The sequence below is a fragment of the Peromyscus leucopus genome, chromosome 5 (assembly GCF_004664715.2).
Source record: "Peromyscus leucopus breed LL Stock chromosome 5, UCI_PerLeu_2.1, whole genome shotgun sequence".
Classification (NCBI taxonomy): domain Eukaryota; kingdom Metazoa; phylum Chordata; class Mammalia; order Rodentia; family Cricetidae; genus Peromyscus; species Peromyscus leucopus.
Window position 1 is genome coordinate 73,788,992 of NC_051067.1, and position 20,177 is coordinate 73,809,168.

Below are 20,177 nucleotides of genomic sequence, written 5' to 3' on the forward strand. Positions count from 1 at the left end.
TCTGATACAATGATGGATAAATTACCAAGATGAGTTGCTATGTTAGGTAATTATAGTACAATTTATCTAGCCAACATGTGAGTTAAGGTGCAGAGGTAAGATTAGCAACACGTATAGGTCCAAGGAACGAGCTGGAACCAGAACAGTCTCTCAGAGGCCAGTCTAGGCAAGGAACCTGGACTTGGAAACCCTGGACTTACCATCTAATGGATGGCAATGGATCTGGGCTGCCCTCAGAGAGGGTTTGCTCTGGGTTGAAGTGGTCTTTGTTTAAGGGAAGTTCCCAAGAAGGATGCAGCTCTGAGCTGTTGGCTTCCAGTGTTCCCAGTGCCTCAGTTCTGAAGTAAGCTGTGTCCAGCTGAGGTGCTGTGAGACTCCCCTGGGGGTTCTGCAGGACCATAGATCAAGTGGTTATCTCTGTATGTCTGATGTTAACTTCACCCTGTTTCTTTTCTTTTTTGTCAGTCTTTGGGCCCAATACAATGAGTATAGCTTTATCATTCTATTTCTATATGGGGGCTTAGGACACTTTGTGTTTCACGATCATCATGACTCTGCTTTGTCCTGTTCACTTCTATTACTGTGCTTAAATTGAATTTACAGGTTTAATTAGAGAAATACTGGCATTTTTGTAATAGTGATGGTTTATTTCATGAATGTTATTGGTCTTTCCCCTCTTTTTCTTTCTTTGAATCTTAATAAGTAATATTTTATAGTTTTCTTTGTGGAATTTTCCTAAGTATTTCCTGCTGCAGGAATCATCTCTAAATTTTAAATTTATTTATATTAGTATAAATATACACCTAATTTTGTGTTCTTGCTTGTGTCTGATGATGAACACACACACACACACACACACACACACACACACATATATATTAACTTAAATAAGTGGCTTATAGATTACTTTGGATTTTATGCAAGCATGATTATGTTGTCATTAATAATGGTATCATTATGGCTTCTTCTCAATTGCTAATACATTATAACTTTTTTCTTACTTTAGAAACTCTGATACAATGATGGATAAATTACCAAGATGAGTTGCTACATTAGGTAATTATAGTACAATTTATCTAGCCAACATTTGAGTTAAGGACAACTAAATTGGTCTAGTCTCTTTCTCATAAACAACACTGCAAAGAATATCTCTTTTCATGACTGCTTTTGTGCACCTTGGCCATCCATTCTTTTGAATGTGAACTTGGGTTTTTTTTGGGGGGGAATAATCCAGTCACTTACACACATGTAAATTAAATAAAGCACTTAAGAACAAGCATAAATAGCTGTCAGACTGAAATACATTTTCTTTGTAATGTCTCTTTAGAGTTATGATGGAGCCCAAATGCTATAGTGTTGAAATGTAAATCTAGGAAAAGGGATTCCAACAGTCTTACTGTGTTTGAAAACCTCTCTGCAGCCTCAGAAGACCCTAGTCTGCTGGAACACTGTTCCAACTATTTTTTTTTAATTGAAAGCAGAGAAGGGGAGGATGGAAGATTTTGAGAGGAACGAATGGAAAAGAGAGTGCAGATGAAGGCTAAGAGACCTATTTCCTCCACTTGGCTACTTCCAGGCTGTAATTCTTGGTCTCAGGGCAGGTGCATGGCAGCTGGGAACCATCTGTAGAGCCTTCTGGGCTCCTTTTCATAAATCTACTCCTAGGCAGACTGATAACTCTCCTAGAAAAGAGTTACTATGTTCTAATAAGTAACAGTCCTGCTTATTTGTGCTATCCGAGGAGGTAGCACAGTCTCAGAGAGGAATGTATAGGCAGGTAAGGTCTCTGCAGAGTTGTCAGTTAAAAATCACAGGGTATTCAATTAGATTTGAATTGGAATCATCTATACAAGCAATATTTTTTTTTAGTACTATTACATGCTAAGTATTGCATTTAAAAGTTAGCTTTTTTTTGGTTTTTGGCTAAATCTCAAAAGCTTAAAATGCAGACACATCACAGTTTAGCTTTGTAAGGACTATGATTCTTGTGGAGTATGCATGGCTTGGTTGGTACTCACCAGAGACCCACTGGGTCTGAGTCTGCACCAGGGTGTAGCATGAATCTTAAAAGTTCTTATTAATAAAATCAAACCTGAGGCCAGTTATTGGGGTGAATACTGGAAGGTCAGAGAGACAGAATAAGCCACAGCTATTTCACCTCACCAGTTCCTCAGCTGGTCCTATTTCCTCAGACTGGAAGCTTCTGTGTCCTCATCCCAATGGCTCTCAGCTGAACTGTGCTGCTCGAAAGCCTGAAGCTTAACCAGCCACGTGCTTAACCAGCCAAATGCCTCTAGTTTCTGGTCCTCACGCCTTATATATCTTTTTGCTTTCTACCACCACTCCCTGGGATTAAAGGCTGGCTTTCTGGGATTAAAGGCGTGTGTCACCATGCTTGGCTATTTCCAATGTGGCCTTGAACTCACAGAGATCCAGAGGGATTTCTATCTCTGGAATGCTAGGATTAAAGGTGTGAGTGCCACCATTTTCTAGCCTTTGTATCTAGTGGCTGTCTGTTCTCTGACCCCAGATAAATTTATTAGAGTACACAATATTTTGGGGAACACAATACCACCACATCAGGGTCAGTGTTTGCTTTATGATAAATCATGGAGATAGGTCCTGAAGACTATGTTCCCAAACCTTATCACTATGTGAGGCTCCAGCACCTGAGATCAATTAGTTGTTTTCCAGAACAGTTGAGACTTAATCTCTTATTTGATTGAGATGAACTAGCAAAGTAAATTTAATTTGGCTTCTAGGGTATTTTCATATTCTTTGTTTAGTGTAGCCAGGAGGTTTCTACAGTCCTGCCAGGCCCCTGCAGTTCCACAGCCCACTTATAAAATTGTCACTCAGAGGCTTAATATTATTTATAACTGCTTGGCCATTAGCTCAGGCTTATTACTGACTAGCTCTTATATCTTAAATTAACCCATATCTATTAATCTATGTTTTGCCACACCAGTTGTGGTAGCGGCTGGTGTCTCCCTGCCCTGCCTTTCTTCTTCCTGTTTCACTCTTTAAATTTCCTGCCTGGCTATAACCTGACTTGCCATAGGCCAGAGCACATCTTTATTAACCAACCATAGCAGCATATATTCACAGCACACAGAAAGACGTCTCACAGAAGTTGAGGTTCTTATTCATGATAATTCAAAACTAAAACCCAAGGTAGGTGTGGTGGCCAAACCTGTAATCCAGCATTTGGGAGTTTCACCAATATGAGTCTAGGTTGGGCTATGTAGTGAGGCCCCGACTTAAAAACAAAACATTAAGGGGGGTTTAGAATTTCAAATTTTGGGTTGCTAGGAGCATAGTTCTCCCTTCCTAGTAGCCAGATCATAAAAAAGTTTTGTTTTGATGGCAGGAAGCAAGCTCAGGATGCATGATGGTCTCGTGGTACTAGCTGTATCTGAGTATGTCCTCCTGTGGGCCTCTGCTGGCCCTGAGATGCCTCTGAGCTTCCCAGTGCTTGGCATGAGAGATACGCAGCTCAGACGCACAAGGTGTGCTCTTGGCTGGCTTACCCTAAGCTCACATGCTGCCCTCTGACATGTCCCCTCAGAGCTGTGACAGCAATGGGAAGAACCAGTCAGTCTGGATGGTGAGGAGTGTGGCCACAACTAACACCTTTTAATTCAGCCCATTTGAATGTGTGTGAATACAGCTCCCAAGTCACATCGAGAACCTATTACTTTAGAGCTTATGTTATAACTTGCATGTAGCTTTCCGGAGCCTGATGAGTCTGGCTGGACCACAGGTAGGCAGTAGCACATAATGTGCAATGGCTGAGTCCTTTTCCTAGCTGTTTCCTCTAGGCTCGAGTGCTAGGATTGGCCTTTAATGCCTCATCACTCTAATAAGCAAGAAACTGCCCCACCAAGCCAAACCAAACCAGACAGACAACGGAAAGCTGTCAAGAAGAAGGTCTTGACAGTCAAGGCTGGACCACCTCCCCAGGGCTGCCTTTCTATCTATCTCCCTGTTTTCCTTTGAGTTTTGTCTGGAAGTTGTTTATATTTGTGCCAGGGAGGAAAGGGCATGAGAGGTCCTTCTCTCAGGAAGAAAGAAATCCATGACCTACAGTTTTATTTCAGTTGCTTAGATGAAGAGTTTAAAGAATGGAAAAAAAATTCTAAAAGAGGCACTCAGGAGGTGTAGCTCTTAGTAGGTGTACTACATACAGATATGTGTGTGCATTTTCAGTAGGTATATGACACATAGGCAAGTATATGCATCTGTCAGTGGGTGTATTACACACAGGCAGGCATGTGCATTCTTATTCATTTATTTAATTCTATTTTTAGATATGTCTTCTTCACTTTTAATATCAAAAGTCCTCCTTTTTAGTACTGTGGCCCAGTGGTCTGCCTGATTATGGTTCTAAATCCACCTTCACACCAGGAGGAAGTAGAGCAAAGACTGGGAAACTCACCCTCATCCCTAAACACTGTAATACAAGACTAACAGACTGGACATGAAAACAACTTTATCAGAATTTGCAGGGAGCTCCATGGTGACTTTTGGTTTTTCATAAATTCAGAAGTCACCTGGTGATGTCGCTAAGGATTTCCTGACTCTAAAAAAAAACAAAACAAAAAAAAATTTTAATTTACATATAATTACATCACATAATAACCTCTTTTTTCTTTATTACTATCACAACATATGTATATGTACTCACAAGTATGTAAATATAACCATCAGAGTCCATTTTGTTGTTTATGCATATGTAAATGGTTCCGGGGTGACCACTTTGCATTGGATAATCAGTCAGGGGGCTCCTCTTTTCTCTTCCAGCAGCCATTAGTTGCCTGTAGTCCTTCCTCTAGGGCTGGGACCCTGTGAGGCTTCCCCTTTTCACTTATCATGTCCACCAATATTTCTATTGCTCAGATCTTGTCCCCTTCCCCCCCAAGAATTACTCTTTCCATGATGTCCAGCTCTATTTTAGAGACTAACTTATTGGCAATCGTAGAATTGCTGTATGAGGTCTATCTTCCTATGTTTAAGGAATCATCAACTTCCAATTTTTAAACTTTAGTCTGCATGTGATAATCAGGGTAGAAAAGCTTCGTAAGAGGCAATGATCTGGAATCATCTTTATTTTCATGTTGGCTTTCTAGCCTGCCTGAGTGTCTCACTGTGCTTCCTTCTTTCCTGGGACAAACTGCCGACTTGCACAGATTCTTTCTTCTTATTTTGAAGCACTGGGGGTCAAACCTGGGGCCTGGCCTGCGCTGAGGCATACCTCCAGCTCCATAGTGCCTGGGTGTTTCAGAGAAGAGTCCTGCTGGGAGGGTTTCTCTTGTTATTAGGAGGAGGGCTGACCAGATAACTTCCACTTCCAAGGGAACACTGAAGCCAGCATCCCTGGGGCATCTATCCTCTTTCAGGAGCATTGAAACTAGTGACTGTGGGAAGTGAGCCTTTCTGAGTTCACACCTTAAGTCCTTGTTAGCAAAGCACAGATCAGTGGCTGTGACCAAAAGCAGGGAGCAAGTGTAGAAACTCCATTATTTCCTAGGTCCACACCCCCCTTAGGGAATCTATAAATACCTATTGTCAAATAGGTAAGTCCTTACTCTTTTACTATTTTTACCCAGTTTTCAGACGCTATAACCATTTTGCTATATTTTGCTGTATAAATCAGATTACATTTGTGGTCTTCTCTCATTTCCCATCACTATTTATTTGTGCTGAAAAACCAAGGACCATTTCTTCAGGGACCATGCTGCTCTGTCATTGATCAGAACTGGCTTTCTGGAGAATTCTGCAGGGCCACTGTGATCTCGCTGTGTGCCCCATGCCGGGAGCTTAGCTGTCCTCAGTGGGGACACAGCCTCTCATTTCCTAGGCCTTCTGTTCACCACTTAAGCATCAGATAGAGGACGGTATTGCTCCATTGGGAAAGTGGGTCAGCCAGACGGTCCAGAGGGAGCCATGTGGAAGCCCAGAAATAGTGCTTTGGAGATAGACTACCCAAGATTAGACACAAGCGAGGGAGAGAAGAAGGACCTTAGTGTGGGAAAGCGGAGTCAAGCTTTGAACAGCTAGCGGAGACTCAGCAGTCTTAGGCACATTGAGGACGATTGATAGCTGTTATTAATGAAAAAAATCTGGTTTAAAGAGGACACAGAAGCAAAATCTTTCATGATCTCAAGACTTCCCCAGAGCCTTGGCAGAACACAGAACCTCCATATGTGTATTGCTGGGCTACTAGGCCAAGCCCCATGGAAAGACTGATTTAGGAAGAGAAAAAGACCCTGGTATCTGCTGTGACATTTGCAAAGCTAGTCCATCCGTCAGTCAGATCTGGAAACCTCATGAAACGCAAGAGATGAAAACTTGTCACATAGCATATGCAGATTATTTGTCAGGGGTCAAGACAATCAAGAAAACAAAAATTGCCAGACATTTCTTCCCTTCTCAACTCACGATCTGATTTGTCTATTTATTTGTTTTAAATGGACACCCATAAGTCCACCACCTGGCACTGGATATTTTCATCCAGCTCCGTGCTCATCTCCTCACCTTACCAAGGAGTTCAGCATCTCCCTGATCCCAAGTGCATAACTCCCTTGCTTCTGTTTTGTCTGCCCATGTCGCAGTTTAACAGTTCCTTGCTGATAAATGGTTGTGTTGCTTCTAGTTTTTATTACTAGAGCTGATGCTGTTGACACGCTTGCACATGTCAAAAGGAATGTGTGAGTTTCTTTTGTATACATGTCAAGAATGGAAGTGACCAGCAATGATGGAGGCTTGATGTTATAAGATAATGCTAAACTGCTTCCCAAAGTAACCATGCTAACGTGAGGGAGACTTTGGGAACGCACATCTTTTCCATTCCGTCCACAGCTGGTGCTGGTAACTTGACAATATTCAGCTTTCAGACTCTTGACAATCCCATAGAGTTAACTTGTACTTACTTCACTGTGTTTTTAACTTGTGTTTCCACTCAGTAATGAGGCTGAACATTCTGTCACTTGCTTATTGCTTACTGTTATGCTTCTGCTTAAAATTTGTGTTTTTTGTTCATTTTTTCAATTGATATAGGAATACTTTTATATAAATATTTGAAAAATCATTCAATTAGGACTCTGTTTCAAGATAGAACTGAAGAAATTATTTTTCATATTTACATAGTTCCTGTATTAAGACATCCTTATTTGTCTCTAATATACAGAGGGTATTGATGGGTAACATTCATGACCAGAAAATTACAGTCTCGATGTGCAATTTGTAACCAAACTGCCTTCTTCAATCCATCATGCTGCCTCCTGAAAAGAAATCCTGCCATACTGAGCCCTTGCCTTCTCCTTTTTCAGTTTAGTAGCAGCCCTGGACTATTGTCAGTCCTGTCTAAATCCTCTGGTGCCGTCCGTAAGTCATCACAACACTGGATCCTCGACACCTCTTTCCATGCCTCATTACCTGGTCTCCATTCACATGGTCATTTGACTGTTCCTGGATAGACTAAGCCTCATCCCTTTTTGTGGCCTGGATGGTAGTGTTTTCTTCCATGACATTTTTTCCTTCTGGGGCTTCCTTATGTAGCACTCTTTCACATCTGGGTCGTATGGTTGTTTTCATCTCACATTCTGAGCTATGGCTGTTTTCTAGATAGGTTGTGCCTCTTTACATTCCCATCTGATATATGAAAGTCCCTTATTCTCTACCTGTCTAGCAGCCTTTGTTATCATCTGCCTTCTTTACTGTAGCTCTTGCTGCAAGTGTAAAGTGAAATCTCACTGTGGTTTTTATTTCCATTTCCCTGGTGGCTAATGAGGCAGAATATCTTTTCATGTGCATGGTCATTCACTCACCTCTCACATGTGGAGAAGTGTTTGAGAGTTGATGATGTTAAAATGTTTCAATGGAGAGGAAGCATGTGTTTGCAGATGTTTTCTCAGTAGACAGGATTATGTACTAAGAATGCAGACAGGTCAGCTTTTGTTAGTGTAAACCTGGTTAGATCTAGGGACTCCCTGAAATGTAATGGAGACGTGGTAGGGTGAAAAAAATCTCACAAAAGGACTGCTAAACAAAGGAGACTGGGTTTGGGAGACAAGTTTTTGGTGTGTTAGACAAGTTTTCTGTTGCTGTAACTGAATACTGAAGATGGGGTAATTTGTCAAGGATAAAGGTTTATTCTGCTGGTGGTGAAGACTAGAGTTCAAGACTGGGTGGCCATGTCCAGTGAGGTCCAGATCGCAGGAAGGATTCCGAAGTCCTAAGATGTTGCAGGATGTTAACTGAAGACTCAGTGAGAATGTTAACACGAGTCTCTCCTCCTTTTCTTACAAAGACATCGATCGTCTAAGAAGGCCTCACTCCCCAGGACCCCATCTGATTCTATTGACCTCCCAAAGCTAAGTTCTGCAAACACCATTTATTTGAGACCATGAAACCATCTCTCATCATCCACAATTTCCCCCCACCATTTCCACATTGTTTATTTATTTTGTAAATTTTATTTTAATTTTCTGGAGCCATTCTTCTTTGATGATGAGAAAAGGAGTTAGTCACTGGCTTGGATTTTTACAGGTTTTTTTTTTTTTTTTTTTTTTTTTACTATGGTACTTACCCAGTCCTGCGCTGTTGAGTATCAGGTCATTGTCTTTCTGTGTCCCCAAAAGAATGTCCTCCAGATTCACCCATGTTACCTCTTAAGTGTCTGCTCTTCATGAATGAGGAATTGTCATTGTATTAACATGATACACATTTATCATGTAGGCAGTTCTTAACCATTATTATTTAAAAATGAAATATTACCCCACAAGCTCACGTATTGTTGCCAGCTGATAGATAGGTTTGGGGGGAAGTGATTGAATCTTAAGTGTTCTGATCCGGTCAATGGATTAATACCCATAATGACATTATAAAATGTAATAGCATTGTTGGAACATGATGAAAAGTTAGAAGTAGGGCTTAGCTGGGGGAAATTGGATACCTTGAGGCATGAAGGATGTAATGGTCTCCTGCTTCTTAGTGTCTGTCCCTGCTTCCCGGTATGGGGTCAGTAATGTCTCTCACATGCCTCTCTTACTGTGGTGGATACTACAGGCCCAGAAACACGGAGTCAAATGACCACAAACTGAAACCTCTCAATCCATGGGTCAAGTTGAATTTTTCCTACGTTATTTCTATCATGTGCGTTGTCTCAGCTTCAGGAAAGATAACGGACACATCAACTTTTCTGTGTTTAAAACGGAATGCCAAGTCCCACCTGCCCATGTTGTAACTGATCATGCTCCTGCTCAAGGCAATATGCCAGGGGAAACGACACTGAGATCTGATTGCAGATGGAAACCTTTGGATGGGCTGTTTCCCTCAGCAGCTGAGGCAAACAAAGTTGAGCAAAGAAAAAACTAATTCACTTCCATCTCTCCTTATCCAAAAACTCCTCCCACCATTTACAGATGATTTATTTGTTTTGTGAATTTTATTTTAATTTCTTTGGGACCATAGGTGTTTCCTAATGAGAAAAGGAGTCAGTAATTGGATTTTTACAAGTTGGCTTTTTGTTTTTGACTATGGTACTTGCCCTTTCCTGTGCTGCTGAGTATGGGGTCCATGTCACGGATCATGCGGGTAAAAACTGGGTAAGTACTTTGCTTTAGTGTGTTCAAGATTTTCCTACCCAAATGCCATCCCCTGGTGGTTTCTTCCCCTGTGTTTGGGAAGGTCTTTAGGGGCCTTCCGGGTTACAGACAGGCAGTACAGGGGGTAAGAGGGATGGCTGATTTGGATCGAAGGACTGGAGTGTCTCTGCAGTTAGCGCTATACTTGGTAGTGTTTGTTTTTTAAATTTTCTTCCTTTCTTTTTTATTTTTAAATAACATGCTTCAGTGGGAATGTGAGAGGATCCCAAGGCTTGCCCTTCACAGAGAAAAGCAGAGGAGACACCACAGGGAAGAGGCGTCAGGAGGGAGGCTGACCGGGAGGCAGAGATTTAAGGGTAAACTGGAGGCAGCGAGAACAAACTGCTAAGTGACAAACGTAAGCATCTCCAGTAGGCTTCCTAACTTGAAAATAGATGGACGGGATGATTTTCCTAGACCCCCAGCATCTTTTTAGCTACTTTGGCTTTCTCCTCTTCTCATGTGAAAATGCACAGAAGGCTGTAGCCAACCTAATAGTTACTCTTCCCTGTCAACTTGAGCTCATTAAGAAATGCCTAAGGGATCTGTTAAGTATGCTTCTGGACTTCTCTGAGGGTATTTCTGGGGGGCAGTAGATCATTAGGAGTGTGCCTGTTGTAAGCCCTTCATAATATCCTATCATTTTTGAGAGGGTGTAAAAGGGTAGAGACAAGGCCCAATTAGGGAAAGCAACCATATCATGGGGGTGACATCTTGCCCTGGCTCTCTTCTGTATGCCCATCTCTCTGTTTCCCAGCTGCCATGATGTGGACTGTTCTGTGCCACCATGCCTTCCCTGTTGTGATGGACTGACCCTTTTGAAACTGTGAGCCAAAATAGAGCCCTGCTCCTCTAAGTCGTTTACATCGAGCGTTTTGTTAGAGTATCCAGCAAAGTAAGCAACATAGAACATAAAGGTGGTTCCCAGAATGTGGCCCCTGGACCAGCAGTTACCAGAACAACTTAGGGAAGTGTTTGGAGTGTTGGTTCTCAGGCTCCAATTCCAGCTCCACCAAAACAGACATCTGGGGAGTGAGATCACTAGTCTGTGCTTTTAGAAGCGATTCAGGTGAGCCCAGTGCTTATTAACAATTGAGGACTACTGGTCTAGTGATTAAAAGCCTGACATTTGGAGCCAGATGGCTATATTACTTAGGGCAATTCATTTTGCTGTTGTTGTTATTATTTCCAGCTTGTAGAATGTAACAGCACTGAATTCATACTGTTGTAACAAAGATTAAATGGGCTAAATTATGTAAAATCCTTAGAACAATGCTTGGCCACTATAAACACCCCACAATGACTGTAATGATGACAACCATGATTCTCAGTTCATCATGAGGCTTTGTGTTTCCCAGATCTTCCTTTCCTCCTGTATTTTACAATGATTTTCCATGGCTCAAGGCAGTATCAGCAGGGACTCAATGGTGCATTTGCATTAGAACCACTTACATTATTAAAATACAGGTTCTCGAGTCCTTCCCAGACCCACAAGATAAGAATTCTCTAGTGACACTTTTCATGCGGAAGTTTCAAAACCACTAGTCTTAGATGACAAAGGATGTAATCATCGTTTGGCAAATGAGCAAATGAGACCCAAGTAAAGGATATGATTAAGGAAATGGGGACTCTCAGCAAGAGGGGCAGAGGCAGCCCATCTTTCAGTTTGTGTTATATTGAGAAACTGCTGTGTTTCTATAGTTTTATCTGAAATTTTTATTGGGGTCATGCTACTTTATTTACCAAGACTCGTAAATCTAGGATTATTAAAAACAATGAATTCCTGGAAAATATATCTTGCCAGATTTGTTGCTCAGCTGCACCCGTTCAGCTGTGGAGATGCATCTGCTACATCACTCCTACTTTACAGATGTGGAAATGCTTTCAGGTTGAGGACATTGTGAGTCACATGATTAGCTAAAGGAAAGGCCTTTAGAACTGGGTCTACCAGCTGTCAACCTAATGTCCTTCAATTATATCTGACTTCCTAATTCCTACTTTTAGGAATGACTTAGCCCAATATTCAAACATTAAAAGGTGGGTGTACTTCCTTCTATTCCTTTTACCAAAAGATACACCAAGTTTACCGTGCCTTTTACAGATTTCCATTTTAGTATTTTTATTGCTCTGTGTGTGTATGTGTGTGTGCACGTGTGCACGCACCCATGTGTACATATCACGTGTGTGCAGGAGCTTAGGAATGTCAGAAGCAGGTGTTGGATCCACTGGAGCTGGAGTTAAAGGTGGTTGTGAGCTGCCTGACATGGGTGCTGGGAACCAAACTCTGGTCCTCTGAAAGAGTGGCAAGGGTTCTTAATCTTTAGGTCCTTCTTCCTTTTAAAACTAGCGATGAATTATGAACCGACAATGAATAACTTGTAACTCCATTACATATTACTGTCTCCTGAAGGAAAACTTGTTCTCAATTTGATTGGCTTTTCAGGTTGTGATGAAAATGACTTGGGCCTTTTCACACTGTACCTCCAAGTGTGGTACCCATTGTTCAATAACAGTCAAACTTCCACACAGTATTAATGTGTATTTAGACAACTTAATTCTTAATTTTGAGGCATGCACAGGGATGTTTTCCTACAAATCTACACCTACAAGTTATATTATGTAACTGGGAAGGGAGACATCCATATCCTACTCAATTATTGTCTTGATTATCCTAAAAAGTGATTTTCCTTTTGTCTCTATTGTTGATAGTTTTTGCATTACGCACAAACTTTAGTCAGTTGCAGGGCTCATCCTCCATCCCTCAACCTTGTTAAGGAGAAAATATTTGTAGTCATAGTGCCTTCATACCCGACACTCTAGTGAGGTAAGGTTTTCATCTTCTTAGTTTACTACTATAACTATATATATGTATGTATATATAGTTTACTACTGTAACTATATATATAGTTTTTATATAGTTTATTACTGTAACTATGTATGTATATATAGTTTTATATAGTTTACTATTGTAACTATGTATATATATATAGTTTTATATAGTTTACTACTGTAACACACACACACACACACACACACACACATATATATATATATAGAGAGAGAGAGAGAGAGAGAAAGTTTCTCCTTATTCTTTTGGTGTCACCTCAATTGACTCCTTTTGCTCCTCATTTCTGTTTACCTCTTTCTACAAGAAGCTACCTGTCTCTATGCCGTCTGCTCCTTATGACTTCACAGTGTGTATTTCTTCACGGTCCTCATCACAGTATGTAATTGCCTTGTTTATTTGCCTCTTTGCACCCACTTGAGCGTGACGGCCAGGAAAGCAGATGTTGCACCTGTTTTCATTCAGTACCAGGCTTGGTAGTTAGTAGAGGTTCACTAAACATTCACTGGACTAAACTCATTTTGTATCATTTGTGAGTTTGTAGGGGTTTTGTCTTCTGCTTTGAGTGTTTTTCTAAATCTTGGTTCCCAATGAGAGCTTTAGGAGGATTATTTACCCCTCTAATGGATACTAAAACACAGGATTGTCCTTCTGTTCAGTCACCTTGACCAGATCTACTGATCATAAGAGCATGTGGGTCTGGGTGTCTTATCTTGTGGGGAACCTAGATTTTTCTACAGTGTTCTGAACCACAACGTACTGTTTTCTAGATCTGTGCTTTATGGTAGTTTCTAGTGATAGGTGACTTATTTAGGCTATTGTGAAGCACCAGGTTCTATGAATATAAAATACACACAATATTAGAAGACTTATTGAAAACATTAGAGGGATTGTTTGTAATTTTATATTGTTTACTTATTGAAATGATAAAAAAATGACTTCACTATATTGGGCAAAATCAAATATACTGTTGACAATAATTTTACATTTTTTATTTACATTTAATTTTATGTTCATAAGTGTTTTGCCTGCATGTATGCATGTGAAGCACATATATGCCTGGTGCTGGCAGAGGCCAGAAGAGGCTGCCAGATCCCCTAGAACTAGAGTTACAGATGATTGTGAGCCACCATGTAGGTGCTGGGAAATGGACCTGCAGCACCCAGTGTTCTCTTCATCTCTTCAACCCCACATACATTTCTTTAAAATAGTGCCAGGGCCAGAGCTTAGGTGTTTTGATTATTCTGGGCCATTGAATTAATTGTGTAAAGGAACAACTAATGAAAAAATGGCTTCCTTTTAAATTATATACAGGAGAAATATAAAGAATTTTAAACAAGTTTTGCAGGTTTTCTAAAATACTCAATAAGGAGATTACACTTCAGTTTTTAGTTGAATAGATGCAAAATCAGAGTATACCATGATAAATTCAACAGAAACTCCATCTGTAATTATTGCCGCATGTGCTGTAACAGACTATTAAATTGGAATTACTTCTACTTAGCATAGGAGCATATGTTGCAAAGCAAAATTTAAGCAAAAATCAGATAATATGCTGGCTAGTTTTATGTCTACTTAACACAGGCTAGAGTCATTGGAGAAAAGGGAGCCTCCAATGAAAAAAATACTTCCATAACACTGGGCTATAGGCAGACCTGTAGGGCATATTCTTAATTAGTGATTGATGGAGGAGGGTCCAGACCATTGTGTTCCGGGCCACCCCTGATCTGATGGTCCTGGATTCCATAAGGAAGCAGGCTGAGCAAGCTACAGAAAACAAGCCAGTAAGCATCACCCATCCGTGGCCTCTACATTCCTGCTCTGTTTGAGTTCCTGTCCTGACTACCTTTGATGATGGACTATGATGTGGAAGTGTAAGTCAAATAAACTCTTTCCTCCCCAACTTGCTTTTGGTCATGGTGTTTCAGCATAGCAATAGTACTCTTAAGTAGGACAGACATGAACACAGAAGCTACGTATAAGTAAATACAAGTTAAATAACTATTCTTTTCATAGCTACAAAAATTCACTTGGAAACCATGTACAGCAATTGAGAAAACTGGTTGCTAAGTCCTGTTCCAAAAGCCTTCATCCCTAGCTCATTGAGAAAGGAATAATTAGATTCATCACTCTCTTGTTCATTCATTAATTACCAAGTATATACTGATAACTTACTATGTTCTATCTTAGATGGTCAAAGTACCACCATGATTGTGGTGGAGAAGATTTCTGTGCTTTGTCTCTCACATCCCAGTACTTAGCTATTGCTATTACTCAATGTGGATGGTGCTCTGAAGATTCCTTCATTGGAATCTTTGTCTGTAGTGTGAAGGTATTGATTGATATGGTAAAACATTAAGAGGCAGGACCTAGTAGAAGGCCACTGGTTTATGGGGGACTTTGCTGTCACTAATGGATTAATGCTGCATACTGAGAGTTGGCAGGGTTTGGGGGGGGGCAAGATTGTCATAAAAAAGCCAGTTTGATCCTTCCCTTAATGCTTGCTTCTTCTTGTGTCAAATGACTTCTTTCTCCCTCTTCAAAATGCTCCTCAGCATCATATTATCTTCCATGTTCTGATGTATTCAGAAGGCCATCACCGGTTTCCCAAATCAGAGACTACCTGAACTTGCATACCCAGTGTGAAAAACTAGGAGCCAAATGAACATTTTTCTTTACATATCAGTATATTATGATAGAAACACAGAATAGACTAGGGTATTTTCTCATTAGAACAAAATGACATAGCACAGTAAATCTAAGCAGTACTATCTTGGACTGCCATGAGTGACATTTTTCTCAGTTGGGGGACTAAAATGAACCTGATATTTTTTTATGTGTGTCTTGAGGAATTTGAAAGTGCGGAAGTATACAATAAAACAGGTCTTTGCACAATTTGTCTGTTGTCAGAGTGTAGGAGACAAGCTCAAATGCCCTGGGAAACTTCAAGTAATACAGTCAGGTGGCTTAGGGGCCCTCCTAATTATTTAAGGAGCTGGCACACCTATTCAGCTCTTCTATGAAGTCTGAGTTGTTATTCATCAATTCCAGCAACTCACTCACAGTGACTTTGTATCCCACACAACACAGACTCACCCTTTCTTGTCCTCATTCCCTCACAGTTACAACACACACACTTCTTGGTCATGCCCCTTCTCTACACATCTTTATTTTCACAGGTTCCCTTCCATTCTGGCCCTGAAGAAGAGGTTCCTTAAACATGACATTTATTTTTCCTTGAAGCTCAGCCAGTAGATGTCTCCGTTACTCTCTCACAGCTAAGACCTTCCTCAGCAAGCCAGGTTTAATCATTTCCTTAACCGACAACAAGGAAGGGAATTTGATAATTTGCCTAAAAAAATGAGCAGATGCTGAGAAGGACACGTTTCCATCCTACATTCCGTCCCCCCCAGTTTTAGTCAGAAATGAAAACTACTCCCTTCTCCCTCTTTTCCAGGCAAAAGAAAGGGCTGGTTTTAACTAAGGAAGCAAGATGCCAACAGCCTCCTCCTTCTCAGTACGTCCAAGTTTCCTTCGCTCTCAGCCACCAAAAGCGCCGCTTCTCCCCTCCTTTCCGCCCACTCCTCGCCACCCCTGCAGGTTTCCGAGTCATCAGGGAACACGAGTGGGTGAAAGCACCCGCGCCGCCGCCTCCTCCTCCGCCTCCTCAGTGCGCCTCGGGTTCAGCACTGGACAGCTCCCGCCCCAGCCAACAAATGGCAGTCACCTGATTGACAGAGGCGCCGACCAAACAGGGCACAAGACGACTTGAAGCCGCCCTACAAGGGTTTGGTTGCGGCCAAGCTGTCTCTTTAAACTGGTTTCAGCGGAGAGCAGGGAGAGGCAGCGATGTGGTTTGTGGCCAAACCAAAAGGCTCCAGTTAACCAGCTGCCTGGCTGTCTGGACTCCAGAGACACGAACGTCTTCGAAGAAAACCCTGGCTCCTTGGGACTCGCCGCAGCGCAGCGCTCGCGGCGTGGGTCTGTGTGCGCGCTTCCATCTCGGGGCGAAGGGGTCCAGGAGGGGCCAGAGCCGGGAGGCGGGAACGACCTGCCAAGGGTGAGATGATGGAGCAGCGTCTTCGGCGGCCGATGTGGCAGCAGCGGCATCAGCAGCATCAGCAGCAGCTCTTGAACACACCTCAATGAGAGCGGCGGTGGAAGCGGCTGAACAGAAAGACGTAAGCGGGCTAACTATAGCTGCTGGGGATGTAACCTGTTTGGCTAAAGGCTGCGAGGTGCGTAATCCCGACCCGACTCATTGTGGAGCGGGCGCAGCCAGCACTGCCACAGGTGATTTGGTCTGTTACGGCAGCTGAGCCAGCTGGGCCAATTTCAAAACATTCTTATTTTAAAGTCCATCTGGACTGAGCGCCACCTGGAGAAGGAGGAAGACACCCCCACCCCAGTAAAAGTCTTACTGGTGGTAAATTGAGGACCAAAATTTACAAAGTGACTCCTCCGGTTACCTTCTCTCTTCTGTGCTAGACAGATGGGAGCCATGGCTTACTCTTTATTTCTCTGCCTCCTGCTGGCTCATCTGGGATTGGGAGCGGTTGGCTCCAGCCTCGATCCTCCGGGACGGCCGGATACCCCTAGAGAGAGGACCCTGAGGGGAAAGCAGCATGGCCAGCAGCTGGCGCGAGCCTCTGCCCCGGACCCCTCTACTCCCTGGAGCCGCTCCACCGACGGCACCATCTTGGCACAGAAACTAGCCGAGGAGGTGCCCATGGACGTGGCCTCTTACCTCTACACCGGGGACTTCCACCAGCTGAAGCGAGCCAACTGCTCTGGCCGCTATGAGTTGGCGGGCCTGCCGGGGAAGTCACCGGCCCTAGCCAGCTCCCATCCCTCCTTGCATGGGGCGCTGGACACTCTGACACATGCCACCAACTTCCTCAACATGATGCTGCAAAGCAATAAGTCTCGGGAGCAGACCGTGCAGGATGACCTGCAGTGGTACCAGGCTCTGGTGAGGAGTCTCTTGGAGGGTGAGCCCAGCATCTCCCGGGCGGCCATCACCTTCAGCACCGAGTCACTGTCCACGCCTGCCCCGCAGGTCTTCCTCCAGGCCACCCGCGAGGAGAGTCGCATCCTGCTCCAGGACCTGTCCTCCTCCGCTCACCACCTGGCTAACGCCACCCTGGAGACCGAGTGGTTCCACGGGCTTCGGCGAAAGTGGAGGCCCCACTTGCACCGCCGCGGCTCCAATCAGGGGCCACGGGGCCTGGGCCACAGCTGGAGGCGTAGGGATGGGCTCGGTGGGGACAGGAGCCACGTCAAATGGTCTCCACCTTATCTGGAGTGCGAGAACGGGAGTTACAAGCCGGGGTGGCTGGTCACTCTCTCTGCTGCCTTCTATGGGCTTCAGCCTAACCTGGTCCCGGAATTCAGGTAGGGAGAGGGGAAAAGGGCACAAGCAGAGTCTTCCTTTGGATTTGCAGGTGGGCACTCTGGGAAAGCACACTTGTCCGTGATCCTTAACTCTCCAGCCTTGGAACAGAGCCTCCGGCTAAAGGATGCCCAGGCAGGCTCATGTGGGGAGGGGGTGGGAAGTGCCCCGGTCGGTCTGCTTCAGGCACTCACGGGAAGCTTTGCCCTGGTGTGCAGGAAAGGTAACACTTGGCCTCAACCCTCCCATAGCACAAGGGTGGTGTCCCCGAACTTTGGGGGTGCTTGGGATGCGCCCATCAGGCAGAGTGGAGAACATCAGCTGAGAGGGAGAAAAAAAAGCGAGCCGCAGGGAGTGAGAATTCCTTGAATCCGCCACTTCGGGGTAGCCTCAGCCCACTTCCTGTGAGTGTAGTCTGGAGCGCAAGCTTGCTGTTAGTCAGCTACCAGAGCGTGTAATTAAACCTGTGCCATCCCCTGGGCAGTTCTGGCCACTCAGCACTGAGTCACTCCGGCAGCAGAGCCATCTCCAGGATCCAGACTTGGCAGTTCGGTCAGAGTGTTCCTATTGGCTTCCTCCTCTCCTAGTCATCGGCTTTCCTTCCCTGGTGTCTTCCTCCTCCTATTCCCCGTTAGACACATCTGAAGGTTCTCTGCTAGAGTTGGGGAGGGAGGAATTTGTTCTACCCAGACAGAAAACGGGGGAGAAACTTCAGCATCTCTCCCTGTGGCATTGGAGGAAAGCTAGCATTTGCAAATGAGCACTGCTGTCCCTCAACCTCATGGTGAGGAACTTCTAGAAGTAGCTTTTTAGGAATGGATGCAAGGAACGAACAGAAAAAAGAGAGGAGAAGCTCCATAATGGTCCTGGAGAGAATTGCCCGTGGATGGGATCTGCTACAGGGCCTCTGATGGGAAACTCTGGAAAGAAGGGAAGGGGGATTGGAGTTGCTTTTATTTATTTATTTTTCATTTAACCTTTCGAGGACTCGGAAAAATAAAATTGAGAAAACGTGTGTGTGTGTGTGTGTGTGTGTGTGTGTGTGTGTGTGTGTGTGTGTGTGTGTGATTTACTTTTGCTCTAGTACTTCAGGGACAGGATGCTGACATGCTAAAACACACCAGGAAGAGCAAGGCACGAACAATCAGTGAGTGCCAGAAGCTTGCCTTACTGTTGCCATTTACCGTAGAACTGCTTCAGATGTGTTGTTTAATCTTGTTGGGCCTCAGGTACTTATCTACCGAGTGAGAGAACTGAAATGGATTGCCTCTAGGGAATTATACAGCAGAGACATTCTATAGCCTCCAGTGCCAGCAGCACTTGAAAGGGCATAAGTGAAAAACCCCCTCTCTTCTTTGACTCCACACGTCCCCCCACCAATGTGTGTTTATGGCTTTTTAAAAGGTCTTATCTTCAACTGCAGAAACTTTCCCACTTTCGGGATAACCTCATTTCCTCCTGATCTTTCAGGATCCTCTTAGTAAGAGCTCAGACCAGCTTTGAATCCTTGCCACACCATTTTCCCAGAAGAGAGCTCAGCAGATGCCACTTACAGCCAACAAAGCATGGCCTTTGGATGATCCTTTTCAGAGAGTCTCAGGACCAGCCTCTCTGTCCCTTCGTTTCTTTCTCCCTCTCTCCTCTCCCCATTCCCTCTCTCCCCCTTCTCCCATTCCCTTTCTCTTCTCCCTCATCTTCTCTCTGCTCTCTCCCATCCCCTCTCTTTCCCTTCTCCTCTCCCTCATCCTTTCTCTACTCTCCCCCATCCCCTCTCTCCCCTCCCCTTCTCCTATTCCCCCTCTCCTCTCCCTCATCCTCTCTCTGCTCTCCCCCATCCCCTCTCTCCCCTTCCCCTATTCCCTCTCTCCTCTCCCTCATCCTCTCTGCTCTTCCCCATCCCCTCTCTCCTCTCCCCTTCCCCTATTCCCTCTCTCTCACTTTTTTTCCCCTTGATGTTAGGCTCTGTGTTAATTGCTTGCCGTGACTATCTCGGTAACTTTTCATAGCAGTCTTCTGCTATGTGTTATGTTGTTTTCTCTACTTTTCAGTACAGGAATCTGAAACACAGAGGGGTTAAATTTCGTGGCTGATTGCACAGATATTAAGTAGAAGAGTCAAGATGAAAGCCCACTTTTGCTTTTAACCAGCATGCTAAGCCCTGTTTCATGAAGATCCTTATGCAGCTAATGCATATAAATGAGAATATTTCCAAGGGTCAGGTGTAGGACCAGGAGGAAGACCATTTGGTTTTAGAACTGTTTCTCTCTTTCCCCCTTTCTTTTCCTCTTCCTCT

General features: G+C 43.6%; 1 protein-coding gene across 1 annotated transcript in view; it reads left to right on the forward strand.

The window, feature by feature from the left end:
- Positions 1-16,292: 16,292 nt before the first annotated feature.
- Gpr158 (G protein-coupled receptor 158) overlaps positions 16,293-20,177 on the forward strand; it is a 360,681-nt gene continuing 356,796 nt past the window's right edge. The window contains exon 1 of the mRNA XM_028892013.2: positions 16,293-17,886. Coding sequence (XP_028747846.1) covers positions 16,985-17,886 — 902 coding nt within the window. The 5' untranslated portion in view covers positions 16,293-16,984. The remainder of the gene's footprint in view (positions 17,887-20,177) is intronic.